Genomic DNA, 25,432 nt, shown 5'->3' with positions numbered 1-25,432 from the left:
CATATAATGGACTTAATGGGGTACCAAACGGTCCAAGGACCAAATGACAGTTTCAGTGCAGCTTCAAATGGCTTTAAACGACACCAGACGATGCATATAGGTCTTTGTTTTGAGTAAAAAAAAAAAAGAATATATATATACAGGTCCTTCTCAAAAAATTAGCATATTGTGATAAAGTTCATTATTTTCCATAATGTAATGATAAAAAATAAACTTTCATAATTTCAGATTCATTGCACACCAACTGAAATATTTCAGGTCTTTTATTGTTTTAACACTGATGATTTTGGCATACAGCTCATGAAAACCCAAAATTCCTATCTCAAAAAATTAGCATATATCATCCGACCAATAAAAGAAGTGTTTTTAATACAAAAAAAAGTCAACCTTCAAATAATTATGTTCAGTTATGCACTCAATACTTGGTCGGGAATCCTTTTGCAGAAATGACTGCTTCAATGCGGCGTGGCATGGAGGCAATCAGCCTGTGGCACTGCTGAGGTGTTATGGAGGCCCAGGATGCTTCGATAGCGGCCTTAAGCTCATCCAGAGTGTTGGGTCTTGCGTCTCTCAACTTTCTCTTCACAATATTCCACAGATTCTCTATGGGGTTCAGGTCAGGAGAGTTGGCAGGCCAATTGAGCACAGTAATACCATGGTCAGTAAACCATTTACCAGTGGTTTTGGCACTGTGATCAGGTGCCAGGTCGTGCTGAAAAATGAAATCTTCATCTCCATAAAGCTTTTCAGCAGATGGAAGCATGAAGTGCTCCAAAATCTCCTGATAACTAGCTGCATTGACCCTGCCCTTGATAAAACACAGTGGACCAACACCAGCAGCTGACATGGCACCCCAGACCATCACTGACTGTGGGTACTTGACACTGGACTTCAGGCATTTTGGCATTTCCTTCTCACCAGTCTTCCTCCAGACTCTGGCACCTTGATTTCCGAATGACATGCAAAATTTGCTTTCATCCGAAAAAAGTACTTTGGACCACTGAGCAACAGTCCAGTGCTGCTTCTCTGTAGCCCAGGTCAGGCGCTTCTGCCGCTGTTTCTGGTTCAAAAGTGGCTTGACCTGGGGAATGCGGCACCTGTTGCCCATTTCCTGCACACGCCTGTGCACGATGGCTCTGGATGTTTCTACTCCAGACTCAGTCCACTGCTTCCGCAGGTCCCCCAAGGTCTGGAATCGGTCCTTCTCCACAATCTTCCTCAGGGTCCGGTCCCCTCTTCTCGTTGTGCAGCGTTTTTTGCCACACTTTTTCCTTCCCACAGACTTCCCACTGAGGTGCCTTGATACAGCACTCTGGGAACAGCCTATTTGTTCAGAAATTTCTTTCTGTGTCTTACCCTCTTGCTTGAGGGTGTCAATGATGGCCTTCTGGACAGCAGTCAGGTCGGCAGTCTTACCCATGATTGCGGTTTTGAGTAATGAAACCGGCTGGGAGTTTTTAAAAGCCTCAGGAATCTTTTGCAGGTGTTTAGAGTTAATTAGTTGATTCAGATGATTAGGTTAATAGCTCGTTTAGAGACCCTTTTCATGATATGCTAATTTTTTGAGATAGGAATTTGGGGTTTTCATGAGCTGTATGCCAAAATCATCAGTATTAAAACAATAAAAGACCTGAAATATTTCAGTTGGTGTGCAATGAATCTAAAATATATGAAAGTTTAATTTTTATCAATACATTATGGAAAATAATGAACTTTATCACAATATGCTAATTTTTTGAGAAGGACCTATACATATATATATATATATATATATATATATATATATATATATATATATATAATATATGTAAGCATTAAGTTCAAGTCACTTAAGATAAACATGCTTTACGTTTAATCAGCATTTCAGTATTATAATGTGTTCCAGGAATATTCTTTTCCTATGCGTTTCTATTTAGGTCATGTTCACTTTAAGTTCGCATGGTTCTAAATGTCCTATCTCGTGACCCGTAGTCCTAGGAAAACTCTTGCACTTCACGCGCGTTTCAAGTCTGTTAAAAACTGCATTTCTTTCCACCGTATCTGTCGACTTCTTGTGTCTGGCGTAGCATCGTCGGTATGTATATCTTGTTTTGTGAGATTGTCTGGAGCTATTCTTTATTATTTTTGACAATAATTTATGTCGTAGAGTGTAATCTGTGATAGTCTAAATGTACGGTTATGTTAATGCTAGCTCTCGCTTGTGTCTTTGTTGTACGTTAAATGTGCTATAAGGACCTGAAAGTTGTTCACATGTATTTCTGCTCTTATAATAATGTAAAATGAGTACAAACGAGATGCAACGGGAATAGTGTAAATTAGCCTTTATTCATGTGGTGTTTAGGTTGAATGAAATTGGCGCGACACTAATTTGTTCTTGCTCTGTTGCAGTTTCACAAATTTCTCTAACTCCAATAAACCTGTCGAACTACGAATTAATCTTCAGAGTCTTGGTGTGGGGAAAAAGTTTAGCTGGCCGTCAGGATATTAAGTAAACATATTGAGGATGGCACAGTGAAACGACGGCTGTCCAGCAAGCGAGATAAAGCAGAGCGAGTTGGAAGCTACCCGACATGTCGTCACACGCATCCAGTGGACGATCAGCGGACCATACTCTAAAGTCAAGTGTTACCTGAGCAGCGCCCGCCACCGAGCTTCAGGCTACTGAGGTACTGAGGAAGTACAGCAGCACAGCAGAACCCACACTGTGCATCGTTAAGGACGCGCTCGCAAGTGTGTTGTTCAGTGAGATCCAGTTCATCGTAACAGGGGTCTGCAGCAATCAGAGCAAGAGCGAGAGCGGAAGCAGCAAAGACACGCCTATGCTATGCTGAAGAGGAAGCTAATCTGAGATTACAACAAGCTAAATTGGAAGTGTCTTTAGAAATGTTAAAACATAAAAAAGAGGCTGCAGCAGCCATTGCCGAAGTAGAGGCATTTGAAGCTGCTGCTGATGTAAAGAGTGAGAAAAATAGCAATGACCTGAACATAGACTCTGTTCCGGTTCCTTTTGAAGCCTCACAACGCAGAAAGCAGTATGTGCTTGATCAACTAAGAGAAAGGGATTCAGAATTCCAGTCATGTGAAAACGGTGACAAACAAGCAAAGACAGCGCCAGTCCCTAATCACAACGTGTCACCTCCACCACTAAAGCCTGAAGCCAGTCCCTTCTATCCGCACCAGAACAATACTGATCCACATCGTCTCATCTCACAGCAGCCTTACATCAGCACATACGAGGACAGCCACAAGCCATTCAACATGACGCCTGGAGACGTTCGTCTACCTCACATCAAGTCCAGTGGTGAGCATGCTTCTCCTGCACATCACTTCAGAACACGAAATCACGACACTCAGCCTCCTCCCGCACACCATGTCATAGCGCCATACTCAAATGACTGCAGCTCATACATAAATGACTTTGTCAGGTATCTAGCCCGCCGTGAGCTTGTGGCTAAAGGCTAGCTTCAATTCAACGACAAACCCCAAAGCTACAGAGCATGGAAGCGTTCCTTTTTGACCGTCATCAGAGGCCAAAACCTGGAACCGAGTGAGGAGATGGATCTTCTGCTAAAGTGGTTCGGAAAGGAGTCAGCAGAGCATATTGAACAGATAAGAGCAATACACATCAATCGGCCAGAAGCCGAACAGACAGCGGGAAGTTTCCGTCCACAAGACAAAGTTGTCACCCAGAGCCACATCACACACGGGTGAGCCTCCAACAAAATCCGGCGATGGCGACAAACTTTGTCTGTTGCATAAAAAGCCACACCCTCTACGTAAGTGCCGGGAATTCAGAGAGAAGCACATTGATGAGCGCAAAACACTCCTCAAAGAAAACAATGTGTGCTTTAAATGTCTTTCTTCCTCGTCTCACATAGCAAAGCATTGCAAGCTCAATGTCCAGTGTTTTGAATGTAAGAGCAACAGGCACAACACAGCACTTCACCCTGGACCCGCACCATGGCAGCAGGAGGCTGGCCCTGTTTCTGAGCATGGCGGGGAGGAGGATGAACCTTCACCGCAGTCTCAGGTCACCAGCAAATGCACGAAAGTCTGCGGAGGGGAACTCACTGATCGCTCATGCTCGAAAATATGCCTCGTCAAAGTGTTCCCAGCCAGCCACAGAGAAAAAGCCGTGAAACTGTATGCAATCATGGACGAGCAGAGCAACAGGTCACTGGTTCAGTCACAGTTCTTCGACAATTTCAACGAACAAAGTCCCAGCGCTCCTTACACCCTGAGAACATGTGCTGGAGTGAAGCAATCAGCAGGCAGAAGGGCCAGTGGCTATGAAGTGGAGTCTCTGGATGGAACTGTTCGCGTCGCGTTGCCAAGCCTCATAGAGTGCAATGACATACCGAACAACAGAGAGGAGATTCCGACCCCCGAAGTAGCCCTTCATCATGCTCATCTAAGGTCAGTGGCACACCTTATCCCGGACATTGACCCGCAAGCCCCCATTATGCTTCTCTTAGAACGGGACATTATCAGAGCGTATAAAGTCCGCAAACAGGTGAATGGCCCTCACAAACTGCCTTACGCACAGAAGTTGGACCTGGGGTGGGTCATTGTTGGAAATGTGTGCTTAGGTAATGTTCACAGGCCACTGACAATTAGCACGTTCCACACGAACACCACTGAGCTGCAACGGCCCACTCTCTTTGACGCGTGCCCCAACGTGTTCCATGTGAAGGAGAGGTTCAGCGATACCCAGGCCACCAGTGCGCCTCAACCTTACCTGAGGACCAACCTATCTGTGAAACCGACCACCTTGGATGCACGGTGTTCAGGCGGACCAGGGACGACAACCAGGTGGCTCCCTCCATTCAGTATACAACGTTCATGGAGATAATGGATGAAGGACTACAAAAAGACTCAAACAACAGTTGGGTGGCCCCATTACCTTTCAAGAGCCCACGCCCACGGCTCCCTGACAACAGGCTACAGGCGCTGAGGCGTCTCATGTCTCTCAAGCGTAACTTTGAGAAAAAGCCTGAGATGAGAGACCACTTTCTAGCCTTCATGGGCAACATGTTTCGAAACGGTCATGCAGAGTTAGCCCCCCCTCTCGGCCCGGATGAAGAGAAGTGGTACTTGCCAACATTCGGGGTGTATCATCCGAAGAAACCAAAGAAAATCCGGGTGGTATTCGATTCCAGTGCCCAATATGACGGCGTATCACTCAACAACGTGCTGTTAACGGGACCTGACCTGAATAACACACTACTGGGAGTGCTGATTCGGTTCAGAAGAGAGGCCATCGCCGTCACAGCCGACATAGAACAGATGTTCTATTGGTTCCTGGTAAGAGAAAAAGACAGTGACTTCTTACGTTTTCTCTGGTTCCAGGACAATGACCTCTCCAAGGCCATCGTGGATTATCGCATGAACGTCCATTTCTTCGGAAACAGCCCTTCACCTGCGGTGGCTATTCACGGTCTACACAAGTCTGTTCAAAGCAACGAGTTCCCGGTCGACCCAGACGTCCAGCACTTTGTGTTGCATGACTTCTATGTCGATGATGGGCTGAAGTCCCTGCCCACAGTTCAAGCTGCTATCAGCCTGTTAAAAAGGACACAGGATGTGCTCTCCAAGTCGAATCTGAGACTTCACAAGATTGCAGCGAACAACAAGGAGGTCATGGACGCATTTCCATCCATTGACCACGCGAGTGACCTCAAAGACCTTGACCTTGACGCAGACTCGCTGCCATTGCAGCGCAGCCTCGGGCTTGACTGGAATCTCAAGACAGACTGTTTCCTTTTTAATGTCTCCAGTGAGACAAAGCCCTACACCCGGCGGGGTGTCTTGTCCACAATCAATAGCCTCTACGACCCTCTTGGATTTGTTGCGCCAGGCACAGTCCAAGGCAAGGCTATCCTGCGAGAGCTCACGGTGGAGAACGGTGACTGGGACGCGCCCTTACCTTCAGCCATGGAAGATGCCTGGACGTCTTGGAGAGCCTCTCTGTCCAAGCTCGCTGAGCTTTCCATTCCAAGGCGCTACACAGAGGCCTCACCGTCAGCAGCGGTAAGAAGAGAACTGTGTGTTTTCTGTGATGCGTCAGTCAAAGCTATCGGCGCTGTGTGCTACCTGAAAGTGACAGACAGTAATGGCAACAACCAGATTGGATTTGTAATGGGCAAAGCCAAGCTGGCCCCCCGCCCTGAACACACAGTGCCAAGACTTGAACTCTGCGCAGCAGTGCTCGCTGTTGACTTAGCAGACCTGGTCTCAGCAGAACTAGACCTACAGGTTGATGTTGTAACCTACTATTCAGACTGTAAAGTAGTCTTGGGCTATATTTGCAATGACACCAGGCGCTTTTATGTCTATGTCAGCAACCGGGTGTTACGCATCCGAAGATCCAGCCGACCAGACCAGTGGCGCTACGTGCCAACAGACCTGAACCCTGCAGATCAAGCAACACGTTCCATCCCTGCTGGCCAACTGAAACACACCAACTGGCTGAGTGGGCCCAAATTTCTCTTAAGCCGGAGCCCAGCATTTCTGAGAGCACTTATGACCTTGTTGACCTGAGCACAGACTCAGACATCCGCCCTATGGTGTCTGCCTTGAGCACTACAGCCTCAAACAAGCAACTGGATTCACACCGCTTTGCTAAGTTCTCTACCTGGAAGTCATTAACTCGTGCAGTCACTCGCCTTGTTCACATAGCCTGTCATTTCAAGATAGCTCAAAGAGAGAACAGAGCGTGCAAGGGCTGGCATTACTGCAAAGCTGTAATCACAGTTGAGGAATCAGAGAAAGTGTCAGCTGCTATCATCCAAGCAGTTCAACAGGAAGTTTACATCCAAGAGATAGTGCAAGTTACATCCAAGTTACATCCAAGTGCATTCAGAAACAGGAAGGGATGCCAAAAACAAGCCCTCTCAGAAATCTGGACCCGTTCATTGACACACACGGCCTTCTCAGAGTTGGAGGCCATCTTCATCATTCAAGTCTTGATCGGAGTGAAAAGACTGCCCTGATTATTCATGGCCAGCATCACATCGCCACTTTGCTCATCAGACACCACCACAAGCAAATCCATCATCAAGGCCGTCACTTTACTGAGGGGGCGGTCCATTCAGCTGGCCTTTGGATAGTCGGAGGAAAAAAAAGAGTAAGCAGCATTATCCACCAATGTATAACATGCAGAAGGCTCAGAGCTCCACTCAGCCTCCAGAAAATGGCTAACCTGCCAGGCGATCGTCTTTCAACAGATCCTCCGTTCTCCTGCGTAGGTCTTGATGTGTTCGGCCCATGGAACGTCTCCTCACGCAAGACCAGAGGCGGCTTCGCTCAAAGTAAAAGGTGGGCAGTGATCTTTACGTGCATGATCATAAGAGCTGTGCACATTGAAGTCATAGAATCCTCTAGTTTCATCAACTCGCTACGGCGTTTCATTTCAATGCGTGGGCCGGTCAAGTACATTCGTTCCGACCGTGGCACGAACTTCATTGGCGCCTGTAAGGAACTGAAGATAGCCTCAAACATTGACAGAACTGCCGTAAAAACTTACCTCTCAGACAAGGGCTGTATCTTGTCCTTTAATCCCCCACATGCATCCCATTGGGGTGGATCATGGGAGAGAATGATAGGGCTGGCGAGGAGGATTCTGGACGCAATGTTCCTCCAGCTGAAAGACAAGCTCACCCATGAAGTACTGGTGACTTTCATGGCAGAAGTCGCAGCAATCATTAACGCCAGGCCACTTGTTCCAGTGACTATGGACCCTGATAACTCGTTCATACTCATGCCAGCTGCTCTTCTCACACAGAGGACGAACATCGTGCCTGCTCCTGCTGGTGAGTTTGGAGTTGCAGACCTCTATAAGTCCCAGTGGCGGCAGGTTCAGCACCTGTCCAACACCTTCTGGGACCGCTGGAGGAAACAATTCCTCCCAACACTGCAGGCCCGCAAGAAATGGCAGTCCACTCAGCCAAACATTCAGTCTGGAAGCGTTGTTCTCCTTAAGAACAGCCAAGCACCTAGGAATGAATGGCCTCTTGGACTGATTACACAGGCCTTCCCTAGCAAAGATGGGAAAGTGCGCCAGGTTGAGGTGAAGATCATCAAACCAGGCGGGACTAGCCTCTTTCTCCGGCCAGTCAATGAAATAGTTCTCCTCCTACCTCCAGAGCCACAGTAATGGACTGTTTAGTAAATGGACTGTGTATGGACTGTGGGGTGACGTGTCTCCACGTCAGGCGGGGAGTGTTTTGTTATGAGTAAAAAAAAAAAAATAATAATAATAATATATATATATATATATATAAACTTGCTTTACATTTAATCAGCATTTCAGTATTATAATGTGTTCCAGGAATATTCTTTTCCTATGCGTTTCTATTTAGGTCACGTTCACTTTAAGTTCGTATGGTTCTAAATGTCCTATCTCGTGACCCGTAGTCCTAGGAAAACTCGCGCACTTCACGTGCGTTTCAAGTCTGTTATTTATTTATTTTTGAAATGACCGATCATTTCGCAAGATAAGACCCTTATGCATCGACTGATGTCGTTTAAAGCCATTTGAAGCTGCACTGAAACTGTCATTTGGACCTTGGACCGTTTGGAACCCAATGAAGTCCATTATATGGAGAAAAATCCTAGAATGTTTTCATCAAAAACCTTAATTTCTTTTCGACTGAAGAAAAAAGACATGGACATCTTGGATGACATGGGGGTGAGTAAATTATCAGCAAAAGTTTTTTAAAAAGTGAACTAATCCTTTAATCATTTTCGAAAAGTTTTAACAAACATTTTCAAGTGAATTTTTTTTTATACAAATATTATTGACTATTAATTCCTAAATATTCAGTTTTTTTATGTGGATTTGCACCATATGACAATATGCAATCTAAACTAACCTTTCTTTGTTGCATAATTTCAAATTATTTGATATTTTAAAAGACATGTTGACCTTGACACACAGTCATTTCAAATATTAAGCAGTGATTAATAAAATATTATCCAAAACTACTTAATATAGTTTTCTTTCTTTAATAATTTAATTATTTTAATGAAGCTTTGTTCTTCATTATGATATCAGGATAGTTGTACTATCCAGACATCAAATTGATTTGTAATCAATGACATGGATGGATTTGCTTGATACTATGGAAAAAGTCTCTGAACCTTCAGTATGCAGAACCCGTGCAATCTAGTGACCGGCTCATAACTCTGCGCGATGCTAAGCGCTGATAGCTTTTCCAGAAGAGCCTTTAAACTTCACTTCTCTCTCTGTCCAGGAGCCTCGGGGGGAACAGGTTTCATACATTAATCAAAGAAAAGTGCAAAAGCACAACGCAGTGTCTCCACAGGATAACAGGCCACTTCTCGGTTTGGCACGCCGCTTTGAAAGCTTGTATAAAAGCCAGAGGCGGTTCATATGCTTTGTGTCCTTGTAACGTAGGGCATGAAAACTCACTCTTCGGGCCCAACAAAGTGGAACCCATATGAACAAATAAACAGAGGTTCTCTGATCTTACAAGGTCCAACGTAGGGGATGTTGTTTGCTATTTTAGAGGTAAAAAATAGAAAGGTTATTTATTCTGAAGGCACATGAGTGCTACAGATGTGAGTTTGGTAGAAAGAGCCTGTGGATCTTGAACAACTCACGGACATGCCTCGAAGTTTATTTACATTTGTAAAGTAGATGATGTGTGTCCATTTGATGTGTGCACGTAGCTGTTGATTGACAGTGCATGTGGAATAACTATAATATTACACCGTGTACGTAATCTAGTTACTGTGTGTGTATGTAATGAGAAAGTTGACTTTGTGTATTACAGCGATGACTGCTGTATGCATAAATGAATACATACATTTTTGTTTTATTGAAACAATAATCTAAAAGAGACTGTGTTACATTAATTCTGACCACATATAAGGGCCTGTTTACACCTGGTCACTTCATGCGTTCTTACTGATCAAGTAGCCAGTTCCATTTACACTTGGACACATAAATGTGTCTCCGCAAACCGAATATAAATCCGATCCTCATTTTCCTGTGCTACGTATTTGCAAATTCAATGAAGTTTACATCAACGAATGCAACAGAGCTGCATTTTATTTATCATCAGCTAATTTCAAGATCAAAGATTTCAATAGGAGAGAGAACAGCATCAGCACTGGTAAGATCATAGTCTCAATGCTTTTAATGAAGATGATTGTGTGTTGAGCATCTGCGACTTACTTTGTTTTATTTGCGGCAGTTTGAGCATTGGCTTGCTGAAGAGATGCTCAGCTACTCATCTGTGTTGATCTGCTTGTTGCAGTAACACTGTCATATCTGGCTATAACGTCATATAGCCTATAACATGCTCTCACGCGTTTATTTTTTAACATTTTATGAGGAGTAAAATTACATACAGTATGTGGTTTCAACAACCAGATGTATTAACACTTGCCCAGTTTCGTCTGGAATCATTTATGCAATTATAATAAAATAATTGATTTAAGACACTGAAACTTTAATATTTAAATCTATTTTAAAAAATTGCTTTGCATTGTGCAAAATTATCACAAAGTAGTATTGATGATGTGGAATCATTTTCTATTGATATATGTCTCCTCATTTACATGGAACAATGATGCAAACATGGGTTCCATCAACGGCTCCAACAACTCCAGGGAAGCCCGACATTCTCATAAGATTGTGCTGGATGGTTTGAAGACCAGTTGTAAAGTCAATGAAATGCCATACAGTAGTGGCCAAATATTATATTATATATAACAATATTTTCCTTATATTTTGATGGTTTAAGCAGACTTGTAAGGTCATAAAAACAAAAACTTCCCTTGCCCAATCACTTTTGGCCACTACTGTATGTTTGATGTGGTTAGTGCCACAAAAGTGCTATTTAAGACCCTGCTTACTGTGGACAGATGAGCCCAAATCATAACCAGTGCATTTTTTCAGTCGCCAAAAATTAAATTTTTACTTTAATTTCTGCAGTTAGACCATTGATTTGTAGAGTGGGAGAAGTTATTAAATTTCTTACTTGGTCAGTTACAAAATGAATACCTTGAAAACCGAAAACCGATCAAGCCTTTATCAACTCCCTGTCATCATTTAAATCCAATACATTATATTTTCGTTGGAAAGTGCGCGGCCTCCTCCTCTCTGCTGACATCTTGTTACTCCTGACTAGTATAGGATACCTCTCCAGCACTCTTAAATAATTTAGGAGCTGAGACCTAGTCTTGACCATTAGGAACATTTATGAATCAAACTTATTCTTAAGTCTAGGAATAAGAGTAAAATTACTCCATTCTTAGAATTTTGACACACTTAAAACTAAAAATGTTGGTCTTTTCATAATCGGATAGCTATCTGTTCAGAGAAATTGCATGAAGTGACCCAGTGTAAACAAGCCCTAACAGCTGTTGCTAGGCAATATTATTCCTCTGCAAAGTAATATAGTGCACTATGTTTGATGGTTTCCTGAAAAATTCCATACATTTCTCCATAGATAATAAAAAAAAAAAAAAAAAAATATATATATATATATATATATATATATATATATATATTATCTTTGTTGAAAACAGTTGTGCTGCTTAATAAGAAATGTTTATTATAAAATAATTTCTGAAGGTGACTCTGAAGACTGCATTAATGACTGCTGAAAATTCAGTTTTGCCATCACAGGAATAAAGTAGATTTTATAAATTAAATATATTAAAATATAAATCAACTATTTTAAATTGTAATACAATTGCACAATATTACTGTTTTACTATATTTAGATCAAATAAATGCAGCCTTGTTGAGACTTTTTTCAGAAACAATAAAATAAATCTCACTGACCCCAAACTTTTTCATGGAAGTGTATATTGAGCTAGAAGTTTGTATGCTTTCAACCAGTGGCTATTGTCACAATGCTCATGTAGAAGAAGAACATTTTCTTTAATGAAAAAATCCAAACACAGTAATTCACAGGCTAATGTCACAGGGAGCAAAAAACCAACCACTTTAACCAAACAATAGCAGAAGGGTAACTAACTCAAACTGAGGGCTTAAATACACAGAGCAAGCATAGGAAACTAGATGGCACACAGGTGAAGGTGTTTAATAACCAGGATAATCAAAACAGTTACTATGACAACCAATACATTTGTTATTCTTTTTTTTTTCCATAACATCATTTGTATTATTTAATTCGGAAGCAGTTCATGGTTTAATAAATGTTATTACGTACACAATACGGCACATTTTATCGGTACATTTGTCTTAGATTTCAAAAAAAATTAAGAATTGTTACAAGTTATAAGTTACAATGTTTTTTTGGGGGGGGTTTGGTCATCTTCTGCAGGTCAAGTCTGATGACAGGAGGAAATGGGTCGGGACCCGCAGTGAACCCGTGGCTGATTAATGAGTCTGAGGAGACCCTAGGACTTGGCTTTGGAGAAATCAAGCACCAACAACAGCAGATTATCGAAGGTACGTTGCATTTGAGATCACTTTTCTAAGTCTTTCAGTCTTGCAACTGATGTGGTGCTTGACATTGCTTCTAGCTGACAATTATCTGGCCACCTCTCTCTGCTGTCCAGATAATCATCTATCTTCTGATGAGATGAGACATTTTGAGAAGCATTTTTTTGAATTTACGCCCATTTATAAGATCTGCTACGCATTTAAGAATAGCAACTGGTAGGAGTTTTGAGAAAAAGCAGGAGCCGTTTTGTCTACCCAAGTTATACTTTTAGCTTCAAGGTTACAGCTAAAGTACCTTGTGGCTCACTGTGGCAGGGACCTCTGTCAAAAATGACATCAGATCAAACTGTATGTCCTTTAAATGCCACAGATGCCAACACCCTGCTGCTAATGGAATTTATATACCTTTCTATTGTTTTTCCAACCCAAATGAGATAAGATTTTTCTTTTCCTTCTATGTATGGTAATTTACTTACCACAGAAAAATAAAATATAAGAATGTTAAACCAACATTTTTTAAAATAAATATGTGTCTTTTTGTCTTTCTCTTGTACAGTTCTGTCTGAATATGTCCATATTCTCTCATGTGTCTTTAGCTCAGGATGCTGGCCTGGATGCTCTGGCTGCAGTCATAAGTAGGCAAAAACTGATGGGTCAGGACATCGGCAATGAGCTAGAAGAACAGAACGGTAAGTGAAAAGCGCAGTAGCCTATATGTGACAGCTCTGGCTGAACATTCCGATGTTTTTCTGTGAATAACATCTATTGTGCGGTCAGGTTGGTTTTACTTTGTCAAGCCGATCTCTTGCTACACTACATGTGAAGTCATTGGCTCTAAAATGAGCCATTTTTTGAGATTGGGTTAAAGTGGAAAATGTGGAACAGGGTACTTGGAAACCCCCTCTCACATGGTCTGTCTATCGCTTTTTGCTGGTCAACTAAATATAAGACCTGTGCCCTTTGCACAGAGACATCACATCACTGTGGAAATCTATTTTAGTTCAAATGTGAGAACATGGAGGAATTGCACAGTGCCTGATGTAGTCAAAGTCTCATGGAGGAGACTGAGCTCAGATCAGTAGTCTGTGACCTCATCTGAAGGTTAAAGCTGCTTTTAACTTTTCCCACACTGTTCTTCAATCTGTCTGGCCTAGCTGGTAAAGTGAGACAGGCTAAAGTGGGAAAAACCTATATATAATAAAAAAATTTTTAAGTGAGATATTTTATCCACCAAGATCATTTGGCTGAAATACAATATTTTCTCAAAATGATCAGCCACACTAACATTCAATAAAGAGTGGTACTTTAGTATGAATTGTCAGGGTTATAGCAGGTAAAAAAAAAAGATAAACCAAAGCTGCAGTTGTTCATTTAAAGCACTTAGTGATGTTACTTGGCGCTCTAGCGTAATAAACATAACTTCACGTGTGTTGCGGAAGAACATTGTAGCCGGAGTTACTTCTCTCTGTTTATGTCTATGATGAGTCACGCAGGTACTGGACTACTCCGCAGCGGTACGACCCGTACCAGTCTAAAATAGTCCGAATATAAACACTTATTATAGGTGTACCATAGTGATTCAGGATAAGACAAAAATACGGTTTGAAAATGGATTCATGATGTAATCGTTTATCTAAATTTTGTAAATTCTCAGCAAAAAAAAAATGTTACGGACTGGAGATTTACTATTCCTAAATGTTGCATTCTGTCTAACTGCTTTGTAGCGAGAGATGAAGCATCATGTGCGAATGCCTTTTTAGGTCTTACTCAGATATCGATTAAGATTTCATGTTATCTTATCTTATTGCAACAATAGAGGGAATGCATTAATGTCACTTTCCCGCTTGAACACGCCCCCTCAGCCGGACTGAGTGGCAGAAGCGCAGCTGCGTGACTGGATTTAATAGAGGAAACTGCGAAAACGCAAGTAAAACAAACGATTCCCTTTCGAGAGGTCTCTCCTATTGCGTAAGTAGCTTACGCTATGGGAAAACTCCTTTTCTCGAGAATATTGAAGTCTTTATGTAAAACGCATTGCAGTTGCACAGCTGACAGCAATGAACGAAGGAAGCTCGGTCATTTGCTGTACGGTAACTTGCTCGAACCAATGACGGGGCGACTCTGAATGCGCGATCAATGAGCGCGCTTCGCGCCCGCGCGCATCAGAGCCCGCCAAGATGGGTGTGGCCAAGAGCTATTTATTGGGCGCCCCGTCATGAGAGTTCTTTAGATTTAATCTCCTTCAGCGAACACCTTCTTCGCTGGATCCTCCGGATTATTGAAGCCTTCGCCGCCGTCGAAAAGCATACCAGCGGGATTGATACGAGGACGTCGGCACCTTCAGCCGCCTTCGAACGCCATCCTACTGAGCCATCCGGCTTGCCACACACGCAAGTATCTTTACATCTGTTCGCCCCGCGACACTTGTAAAAGAGCAATTTTCTGAGGCGTTGTTTCAAATGCCTTCCTGCGCGTCGTGCAGAGACCTTCTCCCGGACGGGGATCGTCACATCATCTGCGCTCGCTGCCTGGGCCGGGACCACGCAGAAGCTGCTTTGACCAAGGGCGGATGCCCGGAATGTGATGACCTGGGTCTCTCCGCACTGCGGGCTCGCCTCGCCGTTTTCGCCGTGAGCGAGCCCATCGCCCCCACCCCTCTGTTTGAGCCGCGCACTAAGAAAAAGCGCCGCTCACAGAGGCTTCCTGAACCGGAGCTCAGTGACGTCACGCCGAGCCAGTCTCCGCGTGCTTCACCGCCGCTCTTACCTTCCCCACCGCCGGTTCAGTTCACCCAGCCGGACCCACACCCCTCTAGCAGAGCGGATGGGCCTTGTGACTTTCGGCGCGTCCGAGGACGATGGGGAAATGGATGACAGCTTGTCCATCGGCGCTGCATCGGACGACTGGCCGGGCTCCACTCTCGACCCAGCCCCGTCGCCGCTAGCTAGCACAAGCGGGGGCTCCACCATGGATACGGAGATTATCCGCGTACTCTCGAAGGCCGTAGAGGACCTCGGGCTCGATTGGTCTTCTCCCGAAGAACCAACCCGAAGCCGACTGGATGAGTGGTTTCTGCAGGGGCGCCAGCAGGCCCCTCGGCAAAGGCCTTCTCCCTTCTTCCCGGAGGTTCATGACGAACTCACCAAGTCATGGAATGCCCCCCACTCTTTGGTCTGAAGCCTTCTTTTTCTTTGTCGCTCTCCTCTGTGGACGGCGCGAAGGAAAGAGGCTACGAGGGAACGCCGCCCCTCGAGGAGGCCGTGGCCAATCATCTCTGCCCGCCCTCCACCACCGGATGGAAAGCCAAAGCTTCCCACCCCTCGAAGCCCTGCCGCACTACTTCTGCTCTCGCCGGTCGCGCCTACGCCGCCGCCGGCCAAGCTGCATCAGCGCTTCACTCAATGGCGGTACTTCAAGTGTTCCAAGCTAAGCTTCTCCGCTCTATGGACGAGTCTGGCCCCGAACCCGAAGCCTTTAAGGACCTACACAGCGCAACTGATATAGCTCTGCGAGCCACGAAGGCCACCGCCCAGTCTATTGGCCGCGCCATGGCTAATTTGACTGTTCTCGAGCGCTATCTGTGGCTGACTCTGACGGAGATGAAGGACGCGGATAAGGCGCCGTTTCTCAACGCGCCTATCTCCACCAGCGGGCTGTTTGGACCGGTGTCGCTTCACAAGAACGCTTCACAAGCTATGCGCCATTTCCTGCCAAAGCGCTCCAGCTCATCGCAGAGCAGACAGAGACCGCCACAGCCGCAGCGGGCTAGAACAGCTCCCACCGCCTCTCAGCCCGCGCCTCATGCTGACGCTCGACGCCGCTCGCGCTCCCACAACCGCAAGCCGCCTCCTGAGCGGCGGGGTCCTCGGCCCAAGATTGTGCTGAACCCTGAGCCTCGAAAGCCGTCCTAGCCACAGGAATGAGAAGAGAGAGTGCGTGTCTCGCAAAAGCCGGACCACTCTCTCTGCAAAAGCTCAAACATTACCCAGTCCCCTTACAGGCGGCTGGAAATGTCCATACAGCAGTCAATGGGCCAGTCACAGAGCTCGCTCACCTGCAAACAAACGCCGTTTTTACGGCGACGCACAGAAAACACAAAAAGAGTCTTTTTCTGCCTGTGTCACTAAGGGTTCACATGTCCACAAAGTGTACGCACCACTACACACAAGCACTGTTCACACAGTTATGAATTCATCCCCAGTAAAAGCGGGAAACATTATAAAAGTGACGCGTGTGCCTACCACTGTTTATGCACCCCCACTTATAGACACTGTCCTTACAGTGTCAAACACAACCCCAGCTCAGGCTGCGAGTTTTACAGACATAGCGCGCGCTGTTGTAAGCACACACGCGCCCGTTCACTCAGCTGCTCAGCGCGCGCCCGCGCCTCTGAGAGCTACGAGCTCAGGCGATTCGCTGGCCGGGTCCCTACGTCACAGCGGCCCGCCCCTAGCCTGTATTCAGCCGACTTCTGTACACACAGCGGCATGGGAAAAGATTCCAGATATGCCGAAATGGGTATTGAATATAGTAAAGCACGGATACTAGCTCCAGTTCGCTCGCAGACCACCACGTTTTACGACTGTGGTCGAGACGAAAGTGAGAAAGGAGTGTTCACAGGTTCTACGCACCGAGGTGCGCAAACTAATAGAAAAGGGCGCTGTGGAAACTGTTCCCCCCTCTATGAGCGAGGCAGGTTTTTACAGCCGCTATTTTCTCGTCCCGAAAAAGGATGGTGGTCTCCGCCCCATCCTAGATCTCAGACACCTGAACAAAGCACTAATGATTCGCTCGTTCAGAATGTTAACAACCAAGCATATCCTCGCGCAAGTACGCCCAGGAGATTTGTTTCTCTCAGTGGATCTGAAAGATGCTTACTTTCACATTCCAATAGCGCCTCATCACAGGCCGTTTCTGAGATTCGCTTTCGAGGGACAGTCTTACCAGTACACAGTATTTCCGTTCGGCCTGTCCCTGGCTCCCCGTACATTCACGAAATGTATGGACGCAGCACTTTCCCCCTTGAGACGAAGGGGGTGCGAATACTGAATTATCTCGACGATTGGCTGGTCCTAGCACAATCAGAGAGTCAGTTAATAACACACAGATCTTGGATTATCAGCCATTTAGAATGCCTGGGTCTAAGAATCAATTTTGCAAAAAGCATACTATCTCCCAGCCAGAGGATTTCTTTCCTGGGAATAGTTCTAGACTCGATGCAAATGACAGCGCGTCTCTCATCAGAGCGCACGCTCACCATCCGGCGCCTTGCAACATTATTCAGGGCGGGCGCGCGCGCGCGCCCCCGTCAAGCGGTTTCAGAGGATGCTCGGTCTCATGGCCTCAGCATCGGCCGTACTACAGCTAGGATTGTTGCATATGCGCACTCTCCAACGCTGGCTCAAGAGCCGCGTCCCTACTCAGGCGTGGCGTTCGGGCCACTTTTTAATCAGAGCGAACCACGGCTGTATAAAAGCCCTGAGCACTGGAAAGCCGCCGACTGGTACCAGTCAGGCGTGAGTCTGGGTGTGAACACAAGGAGAAAGATGATAACGACAGATGCCTCCAAAATAGGTTGGGGGGCCCTTTACGAGGGCAGGCCTGTCTCCGGCTTTTGGTCAAACCCGGAGAAGCGCCTACACATAAACTGTCTGGAGATGAAAGCGGTCGCTTTGGCTCTCAGAGCCCTGCTTCCACATCAAAAAAAAAAAAAAAACGAACACGTCCTGGTCCGAACGGACAACATGACGGTAGTGTCGTACATAAATCGCCAGGGTGGACTCAGGTCGAGCTCCATGCATTCAATGGCCAGGAGACTCATTTTATGGTCCCAGCACAACTTGCGCTCGCTGAGAGCACCGCATGTGTCAGGCGCCCTGAACCAGGGGGCAGACATGCTATCCAGAGACAAGATTCTCCCAGGAGAATGGGCTCTCAACCCGCTGATGATTCAATGGTTATGGAAAACCTTTGGCAAAGCGGAGATCGAACTCTTCGCCTCCAAGGAGAACGCGCACTGCTCTCTTTTCTTCACGAAGAGCACGGACGCGCTCGCCCAGAGCTGGCCGAGCCGCCCCTTATATGCCTTTCCCCCGATCGCGATGCTGCCACAGGTCATCAGTCGGGTCAGAGAGGAGAAAAACGCAGTGTTTCTGATAGCCCCACTCTGGAAGAACCAAACATGGTTTCCAGATCTGATGCAAATGCAATCTGCACCACGGCCGATTCCACTGAGGCCAGACCTCCTCAGTCAGGCCAGCGGGATGATATTTCATCCCCGCCCCGATCTGTGGGCCCTTCATGCATAGCCCCTCAACGGGTTCCCAGGAACCTCACGAGCGGAGCGCTAAAAACCATCGCTGAGGCGCAGGCGCCCTCCACGAGACGCTTATATGCCCAGAAATGGAAAGTGTTCAGTGACTGGTGTAATGCCAAGGGCCTGAACCCTGAGACATGCGAGATTACGAACGTACTCGCTTTTCTACAAGGGCTTCTGGAGGCGGGCCGCACCCCCTCCACGCTCAAAGTATATGTGGCGGCCATCACAGCGTCACACAACCCTGTAATGGAACGTCCATTGGGAAGAAACGACCTAATTATTCGTTTCCTAAGGGGCCTAGGAGGATGAACCCTTCACGCCCCCCCTCAGTGCCGATCTGGGACCTAGCTACTGTCCTAGACGCTCTTAAAGGGCCCCCGTTCGAACCACTCCGAACCGTGCACCTTAAACAGCTCTCGCTCATGACTGCGCTCTTGCTGGCACTCGCCTCGGTCAAGAGAGTGGGCGACCTGCACGCGCTTTCGACAAGCGCTGCCTGCCTAGAATTCGGACCTAACGACTGCAGGGTCGTCCTTAGACCGAAACTTGGGTATATTCCTAAAGTGCTCACCACTCCCTTCAGAGCACAGGTTATCTCCCTAACTGCGCTATCGTCTCCAGCAGACGAACACGACGCTAATCTACTCTGCCCCGTTAGGGCTCTCAGAGTGTATTTGGAGCGTTCTGCCCTATTCAGACAGACAGAACAACTGTTTGTATGCTTTGGCGGCCGTACGAAAGGTTCCGCCGTTTCAAAGCAGAGAATCTCTCACTGGATAGTTGAGGCTATAGCGCTGGCTTATGAAGCTAAGGGACTTCAATGCCCCTGGGGAGTCAAAGCACACTCCACCAGGAGTGTGGCTTCTTCCTGGGCATGGTCGAGCGGGATACCGATCGAGGATATTTGTGCGGCGGCAGGCTGTGCCTCACCGTCCACATTTATCAGGTTCTACAACCTACAGGTCCCGACATTGCATTCCAATGTACTATCAGCATGATACTAGTTGAACTACGAGTTCGTATCTAGATTATGTATGTGCTTGTGTCACACTGAGCGCCTTCTAGCCGCTCTGTATTTTTCCCACATATAAAGCTCGCCTCTGCCAGCTAGTTGGATGATAACTTTGCTTTTCAGCTCAGGCACCTGCCTCTGGCTATCATAAGGCGAAGTTCAGCACGCACGGCGTTTTGCATGGTGTTCCCATAGCGTAAGCTACTTACGCAATAGGAGAGACCTCTCGAAAGGGAACGACTCGGTTACTAACGTAACCTCGGTTCCCTGAGAGGAGGGAACGAGTATTGCGTAAGCTGCCGTGCTTGTGCTTGGTTAGTTCGCTTCAGTCGTTTTAACCTAAAGAACTCTCATGACGGGGCGCCCAATAAATAGCTCTTGGCCACGCCCATCTTGGCGGGCTCTGTAAATACTCGTTCCCTCCTCTCAGGGAACCGAGGTTACGTTAGTAACCGAGTCGTTATCAGTTCAAACTAAAGATTGGACTCAATATAGTGTTCCTTACAACTTACTAAAGATCCAGTGATCCATGGATATTAACATGCAGCCAGGAATCGTGTTTCCTGACATTTATATGTGCCTGATTTCGACACCGGGGAAATACATACAGCAAATTTGCCTGTGAACGCTTTATGTAAATACAATATAGGCAGGTCTAAATCCAGGTTATCACTTATATCAATGTTATATATATCATCATATCGTCTAGACTTAAAACTTGTATAGTTTTTTGTCAGTGTTTATTTAAAAATGTCAAATTATACAGAATATACAGTGGTAAATATTTGATTGATGAGTTGTCACTGCAGTATATAACAATACAATACATAGAGAATGATTTTACCACTAAATTCAGCATATTGACACAAAAATGATAACTGCAAATCCACCTTTCGCTGCCTGGAGTCCAGTTGTTTCTATGAATTGCAGCGATCTATTTGCTTCTCTGTTCTGTAGCTTTCGGCAGTCTGTAAAAATATACCTCAGATTTCTTGTCAAATGTAGTTGTACAGTCAATCGCTGAGCTCGTTCCCGTTTTAGATGTGTTTTTGTGTTTTTCACGGCATTCACGCTGAAAACCAATGCCGCCGCTCAGTCATTTTGCCACTCAGTGGCCGTGGCCTCAATCACTCCAGCTGACGGTGACGTCACGCGCATTCCCTCTATTGAGCAATTATTGTAACAATTTCGAAGAGCAGCCATCACATTCTTGAGTGTCAGGTATGTGAACCAACTGATACACAATCTTACATGCAAAATCGAATGGATAAACATCTCAGTTGAAGTCAATTCTGTGACCATGCAGATATCCTGATGCAAGTTCACCTCCTCCCTGTTGCTTTTGTTGGCACAGTGAAGGTTGCCCACAATACTTTTTCAGAGGGCAGCGTAATTGCTATGGACCACTTCCAGTGTTACTAGTCTTTCCTGTCTACTTCAACAACTCACTCCTTGAAAACATAAGACACAGTCCAAAGAGTCTGAAAGGTCACAATTGGTATTTTTATTGAACAGAGATGAGCACATTAATTAACTGAAAGAGTGATTGAAAAGATAATGAAACTATTATAAGTACATCCAGAGATTAGTTATTTTACATAGCCTAAACAAATCTAAGGTTCATCATTATTGTGACCTTCTGGTGGAGACTAATGCTGGGAATTGGAGGCACTTGGCTGCTTGTCACCGTTATTCAGGGCTCAGTGTGATTGATTTAGTCTGCTTCTCGCTTTCCCCAACTAAACATAGGAGTGAGAATGAATTATTTGAACGGGACTAACATTTTCTCCCATCTTTTGCTAAAACGTGCAGCATCAGTGTTTCCTAGAAAAAGAGTTTTAAGAGCAGTGACTGAGATAGCATGGTCTCGCATTTGAGAGCTGATAGAGTTACGATACTGTTCTAATGTACAGTCCAACAAACCTCTCCTCCAGATTTCATCTGCAAGAGTCTTTTTCAAGCAGTCAGATATAACACCTCTCCCATGTGCGTATTAAAGTCCTGCTTTCCTCTGGAAACCAGCCGTGAATAGCGGTCACAGAAAGTCTTGAGCAGAGTCCTCTAGAAAGAGACTGAAGAGTGGGTTCCTTCCAAAATGCTGTAACTTTGTGCTCCTGATGCACTTTATATAAAAAGAGTTTATACAGCACATGTACAGTGTCTTCAGAAAGCATTCATGCTCATACTTTTTTTTTCAAACATTTTTTTTGCCCTTCAGTAACACATTCATGATTAATTTTCTGATGAATTCATCTGATTAACACATTTAAAGGGATTGTCTTAAATTCATAAGTCATTATTTATTACCCTCATGTCTGTAATACCTTTTTTTTCTCTACGGAACACAAAAATATATTTTGAAGAATGTTGGTAACCAAACAGTTTAGGTTGCCATTGACTTCTGTTATGTTTTTTGACCACACAATCAATACTATACAAGACAATAGGAACTGAAACTATTTTATATGGAGTTGTTTCATATAGATTAGTATTGGTTTTGGTGATATTGTACTTCCTTATGTAAGGCCTGCCCAATCGGTCCAACGCCAGTTTCCCATAAGCGGGTGAAGGTTTACTGCATGTTACTATCTTTTCAGCGTGGCAAAGTACCTCAAATTTAGGTTAGAATGCCAATTGGTTATTGGTCTTTTATATAATAGTTAGGCAACACATTTGATTATTCTATTTAACTCTTTACACTTATTATCCTCATTAACTCGGGTGCCAAAGTCGCACAGGGTCCTAGCACCGACCGTTAATTTTATGCAGGCCCACGATCACAAACTCATCAGTTTTTGGTCACTAAACAAAGGTAATTGGCTAAATATCTTAGACGGTCACATTCTCAATTTAAGATATTTTGTATAGCTCAGATATAAGCAGACCAATATTACTTCTCTGATAGTATCTTTGGTTTGGTCATGTCATGGTTTCCCACGTACACTTAACTAGAGTAGCATTACATTAAACATAGGTAAGACTCAACCTACTGTATTTAGGTCGAGCAAAATTTTGCTGTCCTAAATGGAAATTCACTTTTTTTTTTATCTTTACAAAACCAGGTACACTTGAATTAGTGCCAAATATTAGCCGGAACTCTAAAATTCGCCTGGAAGATCCACCCTCCTCTGTAAGCCAAATTACCTTTTGGTTTACTTACTTGGAATGAGATTTTTGTACCAGCCGCAGAGACATTTCAAATGATGCCAAACATGTATAGTGTTGTATGATAATTGTTCCCATTAAACCATATAGATTTTTGGGTGCATTTCAGAAATGGGGAAAGGAAAGAAATGTAAATGAATACAATACTGAGTCGATTGCCCTTAGTGTGTTTTCGACTTGCACAGGGATGCTAGTTTCTCAAAAGAGCGTTTTAAATGTTAATTTCCTTTGTTTTCTCAGAGAGAAGCCCTCTCTTCCAGTTTCTCCAGTCTTACACTTAAAATATGTATTAAACAAATATTTAAATATTTGTGTATTTTAAAAAAAATACTTCGGGGGATTATACATTTGATGAATCTATGTTTGGGGATGATTAATCACAGAAAACTTTGCATTATAAGTAGTTCAGTTTTAAAATAATTCCAAATAAAATAATAAAAATGATAAAGTCTGGGCAATAATTAAAGTCAAGACTTCATGGTTATACTGCGTTCAAGAACACTGTCAGTTTTCAGTATTTCTATGAGCTTTGTGTATTGGAATTTTAAACTATACCAAATTAGCATTTGCACAATGCACTTTCCAGGTCATGCCATAGTTTGGATTGAAGTCTGGGCTCTGACTGGGTCATTCCAGAACTAATAACTTCTTTTTTCCAAGCCTTTATAATTTAGCTGTGTGCTGTTGATTGTTCCTGCTCTGGAAAATGTATCTTCAACCTAAATGAAGATCTCTTACTGACTCTAACGGCTTCTCTCCAAGTGGTCTTGATACCAACAAGGTTTCCAGTTTTTCCTGCTGAAAAGCAACCCCAGAGCATGATGCTGCCACTACCATTTTTGATGTTGAGTTGGCTGGCGCCAAACATTCTTTTTTGCTTTAGGTGAATCGACCTTGCACTAATCAGACCACAAAATTCTTCCAGAAGGTTTGGAGTGGCTTAAAAGTTTTGTCACATGGCTTCTGGCAAACTTTAGCCGTGATGTAATGTCGGTCTTTTTCGAAATTGGCGTTCTTATTGCCATTCTCATGAAGAGAGGCCGAATCATTGAAGTGTTGAAGGAATTGTTGACGTCTACATAGTTTCCCCAATTTCATCCAAGGAACTCTGCAGCTCTGTCAGCGTTGAAGCTGGCCTCTGATCATTTCTCTGGCAATTGACCTTTTGGCCTTGATTATTCGATCTGGTTGATGGCCTAAACTTAGTAATGTTTGGATTCTGCCATGGTTTTTCCATTTGGTTACAGCAAATATCCCAGTGTTCCTTGGCAAACATATGACCCTTCTAGTATTTTTATAACCTTGTGAGGACATTTCTTCCTCCAGACAATTTCAGTCCAATGTTCTACAGGTGGTTTCATGGTCTACATCAGACCGCTGTACTGATCTGATCTGTTTCAGTTTCGAAATGGCAGAAAACTAACTCTGGGGTTATTCAGAGTTGGTGTTCAGACTATATAACTTGATACAGCACCTTAAAACCACAGTGCTCATGGTTCGAGACGCAACAAACAAAAATACCTGTCAGACGCATGTGTGTAGACCAACAATTAAAATTTTGTGTTGCTGGAACGTTATGTGAACACAATTTGAAGTCTGCCTTGACAGATTGACAAAATAGATTGAAAAATTGAGTTCTATATTTTAAACTCTGCTTATGTATTCTAATGTATTTTGGCTCTTACTTTCACACACACTTAAACATGCTGTCTGCATGGGAATTGCATTCAAGACCTTAGATACCACAGTGACAAGTCAGGTGACGGCAGTGAAGAGGTCAGTGTCTGCCACTTGAAAGCTCCAGATGAGTTGAAAAGGTCAGCTGATCACTAATGTTGCTGTCTAGCAGTAGAGGAACAACCCAAGGTCTTCATCAGAGAATTGAATTGTATTGCATCGGGTTGCTTGTGCTTATTTCTCCAGTTTCCTCAGAGAATGAATTGTGAATATTATTCACTGCTGTCTTTTACCTATGTGAGTTAGCAACTATATAAAATCAACACATCCAACATAACAAAAATAATGTTTTCTATAAAAAGATATTTATTTTTTTGTGTGCATGATTTGAAAGAGATCGTCTGATCATTACTAAACGTCCAGAACAAGGCATCACTTTTCCGACAGTGTTTTAGCCGCTCCATTACACTCTTGTATTATATGACATAATCGACAATTTAAAAAGTAATAAGATAGTTTAATGCCCTAAAAGAGACAGCAGAAAATGGATCGCTTTTACAAAAAAGTACAAGAAAAAAAAAACCTTCTTCCTGTTGCCGTATGACCTTTTTGTCCTCTCGCATGTTCTTTTTCTTTGAATGACACTCTAGTTCTGTAATAGTGTTTTACTGTAAATAGATTAAACATTTAATGTAGGAAGTGAGAGGCACCACTGATCTCCTTTTAAGGCCATGGCTATGAAGAGTGATCAGTAGTTAACATGACTCTAAAGCTTCCTGCTGACTCTTGAGTACTGTCAACATACTTGCAAAAC

At 44.2% G+C, this 25,432-nt stretch overlaps 1 protein-coding gene across 1 annotated transcript in view; it reads left to right on the top strand.

The window, feature by feature from the left end:
• The window catches only part of stx8 (syntaxin 8), an 82,696-nt gene that overhangs the window by 7,948 nt on the left and 49,316 nt on the right, over window positions 1-25,432 (top strand). The window contains exons 5-6 of the mRNA XM_077198963.1: window positions 12,324-12,451; window positions 13,042-13,134. Of these exons, the coding sequence (XP_077055078.1) occupies window positions 12,324-12,451; window positions 13,042-13,134 (221 nt within the window). The remainder of the gene's footprint in view (window positions 1-12,323; window positions 12,452-13,041; window positions 13,135-25,432) is intronic.

Source organism: Siphateles boraxobius, unplaced genomic scaffold (genome assembly GCF_051911475.1).
Source record: "Siphateles boraxobius isolate OS27281-9 unplaced genomic scaffold, OSU_SipBor_1 41, whole genome shotgun sequence".
NCBI classification, from domain to species: Eukaryota; Metazoa; Chordata; class Actinopteri; order Cypriniformes; family Leuciscidae; genus Siphateles; species Siphateles boraxobius.
This window is presented reverse-complemented; position numbering and strand designations above follow the sequence as displayed.